Below are 11803 nucleotides of genomic sequence, written 5' to 3' on the forward strand. Positions count from 1 at the left end.
GTGAATGTAATCCCTGGCAAGTATTGCTTTGTGACAGCTAATGAAGTAACACAATATTGTGATACTTGTTGATGGATTCACAGTCTGTGCTTTGTTGTGGTTTTACATGAATGAAAAGAAGGATTTCCACAAGAACTGTGGAATGTCCCAGGTAATTCTGATCTCCCTCCAGATTATCCAAAAGCTCTGCCTACTGTGGTTTCCCACATTATAACTTGTAACTGGATAAGCTCTCGTTCTCTGCCTTTGTCCAGTGGAGACAAAATCAGAACAGGTTACAACAGAACACTTTATGTATTACTGGTAAATCTATTGTTCTACCTCCCCCAACACATGCTGTGACACAAGTCATTTTGGGGGACAGATTTTGGCAGACTGTCAAAAAAAAAAAAGGAATAAACAAACAAACAAAAATACAGGTTTTTGTTAATAGTTTTTGTGTTTTCATAAATATACCTGACCTTTTCAATACTTGTTGTACTACCAGGACCAGTTCACCTGCCCAGATGAGTATGAGGACCCGGCAGTTTTGTATGAAGCAATCCAATCTTTTGAAGAAAAGGTTGTGATTTGTCATGAAGGGGACCCTGCCTGGCGCACTGCTGTACTCTCCAACAGAGAAGAGCTGCTAACCCTGAGGCACGTGGTAGATGAAGGAGCAGATGAATATAAAGTTATCATGCTCCACAAAAGCTACTTGAGCTTCAAGGTTATCAAGGTACATGAACCATCTTTCTAATACTGCAGTAAAAAAGGAGGAGGTTGATTGTATTTGTCAGAGTAGGGACTGGAGGCCCCAAGGGGAGCGCTGTTCAGTTCACTTCTGTTTTGCACCATTAATTTTGTGCATCAAAAGCAACATCCCAGGCTTAACCAGGGAGTAGCTGCTCATGCAGTTCATAAAACCTGTAGGTACAAAGACACGGCATACTTACACACTCCTACTGCTGTTCTACCTAGACCACATAGTTCTGTATTTTAAGTAACAAATGTTTTCCTGTGGTCCGCACTGTGTTTTACCTACCTGTAGGTCAACAAGGAGTGTGTCAGAGGACTGTGGGCTGGGCAGCAGCAGGAACTGATTTTCTTGCGCAATCGTAACCCAGAGAGAGGAAGCATCCAGAATAATAAACAGGTCTTGCGGAACTTAATTAATTCTTCATGCGATCAGCCACTGGGATATCCAATGTACGTTTCCCCTTTAACCACCTCGTACCTTGGGACACACAGCCAACTGAGGAACATCTGGGGGGGACCCGTCAGTTTGGACAACATTAAAAAGTGGTTCAGATCCAAATGGTTAAGGTAGGTGTTAAATTTTGGTCATGCAGATAGACACTCTGCAGTCTCAGTTCTACTGTATTCTCTGTTAAGAGAGTAATTGCATCCTGTTATCTATGAGTAAAAAATTAATTGCAGACAACTCAGAGTGTAATAGAACAGCCCTACAGATATGGCAGAAAACACATGCATTTGCAGCTTTTAAGCAAAGCTTTCTGTATGTTAGTCAAAATTCATTATCAAATCACTTGTCAGCAGAGACATTTCCCTTATTCAGGGAAATTTTACTGTTTAGTCCTTGTAAATAGGGGTCTCTTTTCTGTAACTCAGTGACATGTCAGAAAATGAGGAAACGTGTTGGTGGGTTATGCTCCAGAGCTTCGGCAATGTAGATGATCATCCCCACATCGTTGTTCTTGACCAAAGTACATGTAAAAATAATTACACATTGCAACATCTCCTGACATGGATGGCACAAGTTCTCCATGTATTTAGACTGACCACGTGTTTGTTCCTGCAAACAGGATGCGGAAGGACTGTCATGCAGCTCACCATGACAGAGGCAACGTTGAAGAGGTGGATAATGGAGGGGGGTCATCCAGCGGCCATTCCGCAGGTAACTCAAGCCAGAGCAGTAGCTCACAGCACACCAGAGATGGAACTCCTCAGTTGCAAGCTTCATCACATGAGGTCCACCAGCGTGCAGGTATTTGCACAAATTACTTGGCTTTTTCTGTAGTTTTCTCCCGAGGGGCCACATGGACAGATGCTTTTTGGGCTTCTCTCATATCCAGTGGAAAACTAATTTTATAAAGGGGGACCTTTGTCTTTCCTGGTGGACAAGCATGTGTAGGAGATGGCTTCCTGATATTGTTTCAGATTTTTACAGGGAGAGTGTAAGACAAATGTGATTCGTGTGGCTCACCAAAGGTTCCACTGTCAAACTATTTACTGTGTTATTTTTGGACTAGGAGGTACTACTAACAAAGGCAGAATGAGAAATTCAGATGGGAGTCTATGTGTGTGATGCCCATTCAGTTTACACATTGAGCCTGTGCTTATTGTTGGCTGGGAATAACAGAACTAAAAATATGCAAAAATCTTAAGTATCTTAGAAGAAGCATGATGATTTATTTGAGGAATTAGTTTGGCTGCTCATCAGCACTTGTGGAGAATAAACAAATAACAAATAACTCGCTACGTCTATACATCAGTTACCAGGAGAAAATTAAATGTTGCCAGTCACTGTGTCAGTTAACAGATGAGCCTTTTTTTTTTATTAAATTACGGATTCTAAAGTACTTCAGATGTGTTTGTAAGGTAGAAGTGCTGGCCTTCACATTGGAAATATACGTTAAGTTTGCCAGTGGGTCACTGTGGCACTTGTCACTAAGGGACCAGGATTTGTTGAAAGGTCAAGTTAATTGACTGCATTACAAGTTGTGGTATTACTGCATCAATTAAGGCAGATAACTAGAGGGTACAACACTTGTTTGTTTCCTGTTAAGATCATTTTGACCTACCATTAAAAATAATGGACAGGAATGGAGAAAATCTTGCCGTGAATGTAAATCATGCTGTAAGGATAAAATAACTACTGCTTTTAATTGAGTCTAGCTTTAGACTAATCCCCAGGTGCATACTCATAACTTGACACTGCAGTAATCTGAATGGCAAACTTAATTGTAAAATAATGATCCTGAGCATGCCATGCAATAATGAAAATTAATTGTGAATTGTTTAAAAGGATGTATTGGGTGCCTAGAAAGCCACAATCAAGAGAGGTCACGCTTAATTAAGAAAAGCTACCTGGCTTTGAGGTAAAATGAAGAAATGCACAACAAATGCAAGAAAATGGAAACCAGCAAATGTAAATCAGTATTCAGTCCCAAGAGAGAGTTGGTAAGAGAAAGAAAATGAAACAAAGAGAACTTTCTGACTAGCACCATTAGGGACAATAGGAAGAAAGCTGATTTGCTGCTGTTTATTTTTTAAGAATATTAGAAGCACAAGAAACTTTAACAGTAGTCTTGATCCATCACTATATAAAAAGGCTAAGTTGTCAATAATGTAGAAATGGGGAAAGAATACATCCATTTTATACTTGGGAAAGATGCAGATGATCTATGATCTGGTCATGAAGTAGTTCTTTGCATCCTAACGGCTATGGGGACCATTAAAGAGCAGCTATCAAAGCTATATGCTTAATTGAGCAAATCCAAATAACTCTCATTCAAGAAGGTTTTTAAAGGAGCTGCTTAAAAAGCAAGCTCCGTTTGATCTTCAGTAAATATCAGGACATTACGGTGATACCAGAGGACTAGCAAAAAGCTTATGCTATGTCAGATGTTAAAGAATGAATAGGGTCACCTGACTAGTACGTCTGTCAGTCTGTCTGTGGGTCAGTACTCTTTTGGCCTCCTATGCACAATCCCTGTGCCCTAATTTAAGAAAGACCTTCGTAATTTGGAACGAGTTCAAAGGAGAGAAAAAAAAAGAAAAAAGAAAAAAAAAAAAGATCAAAAATCTGGGAAATGTCCTGTAGAGAAAGATTAAAAGCTTTCAAATAATTTCTATTGTAAGAGATTCTTTGATCGTAGTCTGCATGTACTTACCTGGGCAACAACAGGTGACCAAAGCCAATTGCTTCTAGCAGACTTAGGTACAACAAAGCTAAGCAAGTTCTAATTTGAAGTCAAGTACACATTTTTAACAGTGAAAGTAAATAAATAACAAAATAAATGGCAAAGGGTTCAGATGGATTCTCCCTGACCGCAAGTGTTGGATGCCTTTCTTAAAAATAGTAGTAGTAATTAATGCCACATAGAAGTTAATCCCAGGAAGCTCCATGGCCCGTGCTATATAGCATGGCAGACTGGGTGATCACAGCAAATCCTTCTAGTCTCATAATCTATGAATCAAGTGCATTTAATGTTTCATATTTCATTTTTCAGCCTGGTGCCACTGAGTCTGCAAAATGCAATTAAAGCCCTATATAAAAGTGTGACAAAAATCGGGAGCATTGGAAATGTGTGGGGTTTTCCCCCAAAGTGTCCTTATTTCATGATGCGGTTCAGGGAACACCCTTTGTTTCCTAATTGTTTTCAGGGACAGACTTATTTCTGTGTAGATATGGGTGGTCCTGTCCAACGCTCTAACCTCCGCCTTCGGGATGAGTATCGAGTACTTTTGGACAGCGGTCAGCTGGCAGTTGAAATCACAAACAGATGTTTGGCCGCGGTAGCCCCTGCACAAACCCACACACCGCAGCTCCTCTGTTCCCAATTCGAATCGGTGCCTTTTATTTAGAGACATAATGTATTAAAATAACCATCGGATGCAGAAACTGCAGCGCTTGCTTAAGCAAAGCCCCCGGGTCTGAAGAACCTGCATGGCCCCGGCGGCAGCGCGCATCCTCCCTGCTCATCATGCTGAAGGGCAGAGCACGCTCGTGGAGCCACGCACCTCTGTCCTGTTGCTCTCAGAGATCACGGGGCTTTTATTGCCAGGGCAGCAGCACTGCATGCCATCCGAAGAAAATTATTTTTTTATTGTTCTAACAGTAGAAATAATGATATATTGTAAATGGGGTGGAAAAGCATCCAGTGCTTGCCAAACCACCTAGGTTGTAGCCCAGCCGAACGGCTCCAGTGAGGTAGGTTATAGCCCAACTCTGCCATCTGACTCTGTGCCAAGGCTCCTAAATTCTCTTTGCTTCGGCATCTGAAAAATGGGGCTAATGGTACCAGCCTGCGGAAAGCAGGCCTGGGGATGTAAAACAGCATGGCTCAGCTATATCATGTAAATAGGTTGGATATTAAATCCTGCCTTACTGGATGCAATCCTTGTGAATTGAGCAAACAATCATATTTGTGAGCCACAGTGTGGGATTTATATTGCTCTATGCCTGCAACATTTCAATACTTGGAAGGGTTTCAGTGCTTCTATCCCTTCCATACTACTTGTGTTGGGAAAAAAAACAAGGGAAAAAAAATACCAACAACCCCAACAACCTGAAAATGCCTCAGACTTGTTTCTGTGTTGGTGGGTCTCAGCAGATTACCTGCCTTTAACCCATAGCAATAGCTAGACAAAATGCTGGCTTGTGTTAGTGTTTGGAGTTTCCTGGAAAGCCAAAAGCCAAGGCACTCGCATGACCGGGTGTTTGCCGCGTAAGCCTGGGTTAGAGCCAGTCCGCAAGCAGGTGTCTGGAGGGTTCACTGGCTGATAAGTTGATTTTATTTTTCATTCTGTGGCTATTTAAATATGCAAGCATAAGAAATACAGAATCGTTTTGTTGGCATGACATAAGGTGCTGATGTAAATGCTAAAAACAGCAGGGGGTATATGTACAGGAAGACAGAATTTGCCTAGGCCCATCAGAACAGTTCATCCACTCTATCCAACAGAGGCTGCATCGAGACGCTTCACAGAATGGGGCAAGAGCTGTACGTGAATCTCATTTAAACCTCCAACAGCTTACCTTAAGTAGGGGTGCTCTTATCTTTTCAATCTGTGATGTACTGTAAATATCAGTCTTGGATCTCAGTCAAACTGTCAGGCTTAAAAACTGTCTTGTAGATGGAGTTACTGTCTTCCACTTGGCTGAATCCTCAAATTATCATTCCTTATATGCAGTTTTTAATTCACAATTCTATGCTTTACTTTTGCAGCTAAGTTATACCAAGCCCTTTAAGGTGGATATTCGACATCCCCTACTTTAGTGTGGTTGTCAAAGGGGAGTGGAGTTAGAGCAATGCTGCTCATTCACTGGGCAGGTTAAAACGTACAGGGCAGAAGAGGTGAGAGCCTGTGCTCAGCGTACCTTTCTTGGTGTCTTTTCTCATTTTCCTCTCTTTTGACCCAGTGCAGAACCACTGGAGCAATTCTGACCAAAAGTCAGAACTATTGTGGTGGAAAAAATAGAGAGGTTCATAGGTTTAGCTGTTTCTCATGTCTGAGATTCTTGGATTCTTAAGTTGATACAACCCATAGTAACACGTTTACATAGGACACTGTCAATAGCATGGACTTCATTAGGATTCCACAGAAGACAGCACTTAAATATTTTACTTTTTCTTTTAAAGGCAGGAGAAAACACAGGAGTCAGTCTGTCCAGGCACACACTGCTTTAAGCCAAAGGCCCCCTGTTTCAAGTCACTCTGGACCAATTGTGGAAAGCCGCCAGCCTTTCATCCAAACATCTACATCTGCCCACGAAATTGCCCAAAGGCTTTCAAGTAGCCAGCTGTCACTCCACAACTCGGCAACATCTGTGTTTTCTCAGTCCCCTGCTGTTCCCGTTGCTGGCCAGCTGACTGTGCAGGACCGAGCTGCTGCACTGCTCAGGTCCAGCCTGGCCTCGTCCACCAGCTCAACTCTCAGCCTGCTGTTCGGCAAGAGAAGCTTTTCAAGTGCTCTGGTGATTTCTGGGCTCTCAGCTGCGGACGGAGGTAACACCAGTGACACCCAGTCATCCAGCAGCATGAACATCGCCATGGGTCCTTCTGCCAGAGCAGCGAGTCAGGCAACGCGGGTAAGGCTGAAGCCAGAACAGCAGTACTGGCCGTGAGCTGCCATGCTGCTCGCCTGTCAGGTCCTTGAACCACTGGTTTCTTAATTCTCTCCTAGTCTTTTTTTGCATTTGGGTATTTGTTTTGGATTTTGCATCACAATGAAGATGAGACTGTGTAGTATTTGTGTGTATATGGGTGATGCATTCATTGGTAATGGTAAGCTGGCCATTAAGAATGCACCTGAAATTGCAAACAGGGACAAAAAGTTGCTCTTCCTTTTACTGAGACTAGGGACTCAAGTCTCTGTTTTATGCAGCCCAGGTAGTAAGTACCATCATAAGCAGACTTAAATAGTACGTTTCTTGCTTGCTCACTCAGGACTGGATTATTTGTACAAAGAGGAATGGCGCCCACTAACAATGCACTTGTTCTGTCTCCTCCTTTGACCTGAAATTCAATCCAGAACCTTGGCACCTTATTACTGAAAGGGTTAGTCAAAGGAAGGCTGCAGGAAATATTTCCCAAAGGAAACTAAAAAGCCTTCAAGGAAACCGGCATGCACTATGAATCAGCATTATCTAAAGAAAAATAGTGCACACAAACAATTTCCAGCCTTCATCCCAGTAGGCTTCCAGTTCTGTTTCCTTCTTCCCTGGAAAATTCAGTGCACATACTAGTGCTACTGTTTCATTGTCTACTGAAACTTTGGTTGCCATCTATGGCTTTCGTGTATTTTAAAACCTTTACACTACAGAGCAGTAATGGGAGAAGATGGATTAGAGATAAAGGGTGGCTGCAACTAGAGGCTGGCAACGTAATTAAGACTGACTTTCACATCTGGCCTATCAAAATGGAAATCAAATTGGCAACAGGGGAAAATTGAGGATATGGAAAGTCCAAAACACTTTTCGGCTAATATCATTCCAAATTGTGTATAAATTCCCTAAGTTTCAAAGAATTCTCCAACTCCCAAGTGAAAAAGCTCCTTAGCCTTTGTGTATTTTGCTGTCAACCCAAAAATGCCCTTTATGGTACAGTTTATGAGGCTTTGCCATTAAATTCAACAGAATTTGACTGAACATTACTCATCTGGGTTCAATCCTGCTTTAGTACTCTAATAAGCTTTAACAATACGTACAGCTGAACATATCAGATGACAAGGTATAACGGCAACTTCCAACAGTTTACAGTCTAACTTGCAAGAATTCAGCCAGTTTGCAGCGGTGAGTACCAGTGGTGGGATTCACCTCGTCTGACTTCCAGCCATGTAAAATTTGGGTGTAAAGTCTCAGTAGACCATTGGTGTGGCCTCTGTACTCGGAGGAGAGGATGATCCAGTTCATCCTTAGAGCTGTCAGGAGGAAAGCTTCCTTTGGAAGACTCATCAGTCCCTGCCAACCATTGGCAGCCTGGATGATGATGATACACTTAGACTATGTCACTATACGTAGGTGAGGTGAGCTCTGGCCAAAAAGTAACTGCTTGGAGTCCAAGTGCTTCTTTGATTGAAAGCACTGAGGAGGAAGCATTTTACTTAAACCTTAACACAGCACAGTTCTGGAAAGCTTTCATAGTTGGTGAGATCCTGCAGTGGGGTGACACAGTGCATAACATTTTCAGGTTCATAATTGCATTCCAGTTCTGCTGCAAAGGTGCCTTTGTAACTTGGATTTAAAATTTGGTGTATAAAAGCAGCCCCAGACTTAACCTATTTAACTTCTTAGAAGTTAGCCCTGCCTAAACCAGGGGTTTGGATTGGATGACCTCCAGAAGTCCTTTTCAATCCAAAGTATTTTACAGCTCTCTATACATGTACATTTGTGGTACTAAACCTCTAGCTCCTCTAATTTTCTTTCCAAATTTATGCATTACAAGTACCTGTTCACTCTTCAGAAGTCCCTTGTGAATTATGCATGTTAAGAATCCCATGCAGTCTCACAGAATGACATTCCTAAATCAAATTTTAACTTTTTCACCTGTCACTTCAAAAAACAGCTGAAGTGTTACTTAGAATAATCTCCTCGACTCCTCCTTTCTGTCTCTCCAGCAGCTCACTGAGACCTGCGATGCAACGGAAGCTACAGAATCCAGACCTCGTCGAGAGCAAGGTCCGGCCCATGCCATCTTCATGAGCCAGACTCTGGAGTGCAGAAGGGCCAGCCAAGAAGACATGGCCCTGGAAGACACGGCTTCTCAGCAAAGCCTCTCTGAGGAGCAGTGAGGAGTACCGCTAGCGCAGGGGCCACACGCTTCTCAGAATTAAAGACAGAGTTAGGTCAGGGAGCTGCAGGTGGGTTTAAGTTCTTTCAAATGTAACAAGTAACCTCCAAATGTTTATTTTTCTAACTTCTAGGCAAGAATACACAGGGCACATGTTCTTCAGCTAAAGGCCTTGGCATGGGTGGGGTTGGAAGATGTCAGAAAACACGGTGCCACTTCATCTCAGGTTCTTGTAAATGCTAGAACAACAAACACAACCTGTTTGACATTCCTTCCCCTGCAGAGGTGTTGACACGCTTGTGGTGGGAAAAAGCAAGCATAACAGCTGGCATCGCGAGTGAATACAATGGGAAATACTATTACAATTCAGTGAAAAGCACACAAGAAATCTTTCCTGCCATAGCTAGACAGCTGATTGCATGCAAATTAATTGGCACTTGATTATAATGTATAGCAAAGGACAACTTTGAACAGAAGCAATGAATGCATAAAAGGACAGTACAATACGTACTGTAACCGTAGAGCTAAATCTGATTATTTTTTTCCCAACAGCAAATCTTTATTTTCCTTCAACATGTTATGCAGGTGCTAATTATGAATAGCGACATAGCATCACACAGACTGATACACTGCATGCAGCTATACTGAAACATTGTGTGAACAAACCTTGCTAAAAACATTAACAGAAGTCAAATGTGAGAAAAGAAACTAGCCAGTGCATGGAAAGCCTTCACAAAGCATATGGTGCACCTTATTTGCAAAGAAAGCAGCTTTGTATTAACAGCTGCTCTTAGGTATAATCTCATGCTCCTGTTTGGTTTACAGCAGTGTTTCTCAAATTCCAGGCAACAGCCCCCTTGGGAGATGCAAAAGGGCCCGGGAGAGTTCTCCTCAAAGGCAGCAAAGTGCAAAGCAGACTGTAATTATTGTCTGCATTTGTAGTGGGCAGGGAGCAGCTAAATGCCTTTAATTGCTGGACACAACTCAGTGTCCATAAACACTTGTAGCCAGTAATTACAGAGCACTCTGATTTCCCTCCCCCAGAGAAACTGAGCTGCTGCCAATTTAATAGTTGCATAAAGACGGATGAGGCAAAAAGAGAAGTCATGCTTTCACAAAGTTTGAGAAACACTGATTTACAGGAATCCATGACTATTTTGGAAGCCAAAAGGCTACAACAACTCCTTACTGTACTATAATGCATAAACACACATGCGAGCGCGTTTTGTTTTATTGTTTGTTTTTTTTTTTTTAATTAAAAAATTTGCAGCTATCGGTGTCTTGCTATTCCTCTTTACTGTAAGTACCATAGATTGTTTCTAATTCTCCTCACCACAATGTGCAGCCAGGCTGGCTTGTCCCAATTAACAGGAAAGATTTAACAAGGGCTGCTGTAGCTAAGTCTTATTACCATTAGATGATGCACAGTTGCATTCTCAGCTTCCTACTGTGCCGCACTAGAAATTATAAGTAGTAAAACTAAATAACACCTAGTGAAAAGAAAACCATCCAAGTCAGCTTTGTGTGGCTGCAATTTTGGGGTTTTCTTACATTGAATTATTTGCACTTGCTTTATGATGTTGAGAAATCTTTTGTTTTTCTTTCACTTCAGATCTTGACAAGTTGATTATTTATAATGCTCAGCATAATCTAGGCAAAATTCTACTCACGTTTACAAGGGGAAAAACAGACTATTAATGTAAAGTCCTAAGTTTTCCCAGTGGCAGTAGCTGCCGCTTGTCAGGATCCTAAGAGAGAAGCCTGCTGGGTGCTCACTCGGCCAGCCCAGAACCTTTCTGGTTCTGGAACCTGAGAGCAGAGATGCTCCCATCGCTGGTGGGATGAACTCGCCCTTGGAGGAGATCACCTGAGCCGCAAGAGCAGCCAGTACACACGGTTCTTCCACGGAAATTGCAGAAGGGATGAAGAGGCAGAGCCCCCCCAGGTAACAGCAGCACTGCTGAAAAGAAACACCAGGCATGATTTTCTGCACGCTGCCTTGATGGGGCCCTCGCAACGGGAGAGCTGGGAGAACACCTACAGTACAGCAGGCTACAGGCAGGAGGTTAATGAGCGTACGGTGAAACAAGCACAAATACAGCACTTCAGCCCTCACATTAAATGGGGGATACTCACTGCCTGCTCTCATTTTGTTTTCCTATACTGTCTTTTCACAAAAGAGAGGCTCTAGTTCACATCACACAGTAAAAGCAGGTGATAAAACTCCTAAGGGTGAAACATGCCCAGACCCAGTCAAAAGATTTTGGTAACATTTTACTAAAACCAACCAGAGATTGCTCAACTGCTTGCACTCACCAGGTATGCTGGAAGCATCTTACAAACGTATGTATGTATATCCATATATACACACCCGTGTGCTGTGAACTGTCACTGAAAAGGCTCGCCTTGTTTCCACAGACAGAAAATCTTGACCTTCACTGCAATTACAATAAACGTTAGCAAGAGCACTTACCACTGAGTCTTTTTCTCTACCAAGATGGCCAGGTACCCTCCATCTGTAACATTCTGGAACTATGCAGTTCTTAGGAGTCTCTGCAATGCTATTCACAGCTTTTTAAAGAGCTATTTACTAGAATAAAGCAAGAAACGTCACTTGCATTTGGCTCAAGCCCACCAAGTGACTGCACTTCTCTTGCTGGGAAATTTAAGTTAAGGATTAGCTGAATTCTATGCAGCTCATTTTAGAAGATTAGAATTACCAGTGAAATTCTCCAGCATGTAATAAGCATCTTCTCATCAATGCATGGTGTTTTTGTGTGTTTTTT

General features: G+C 42.2%; 1 protein-coding gene across 3 annotated transcripts in view; it reads left to right on the top strand.

Annotated features, from left to right (window-relative positions):
- The window catches only part of PCNX2 (pecanex 2), a 153468-nt gene extending 143178 nt beyond the window's left edge, over nt 1-10290 (top strand). For 2 of the 3 annotated variants that reach the window (XM_038176129.2, XM_038176127.2), the window contains 5 exons: nt 488-718; nt 1031-1305; nt 1806-1987; nt 6369-6817; nt 8845-10290. In XM_038176129.2, the coding sequence (XP_038032057.2) occupies nt 488-718; nt 1031-1305; nt 1806-1987; nt 6369-6817; nt 8845-9018 (1311 nt within the window). In that variant the 3' untranslated portion in view covers nt 9019-10290. The remainder of the gene's footprint in view (nt 1-487; nt 719-1030; nt 1306-1805; nt 1988-6368; nt 6818-8844) is intronic. The other variant, XM_038176128.2, reaches the window with a different exon arrangement.
- The last annotated feature ends 1513 nt before the right edge of the window (nt 10291-11803 follow it).

This window comes from Anas platyrhynchos, chromosome 3, assembly GCF_047663525.1.
Source record: "Anas platyrhynchos isolate ZD024472 breed Pekin duck chromosome 3, IASCAAS_PekinDuck_T2T, whole genome shotgun sequence".
In the NCBI taxonomy this organism is placed as follows: Eukaryota; Metazoa; Chordata; class Aves; order Anseriformes; family Anatidae; genus Anas; species Anas platyrhynchos.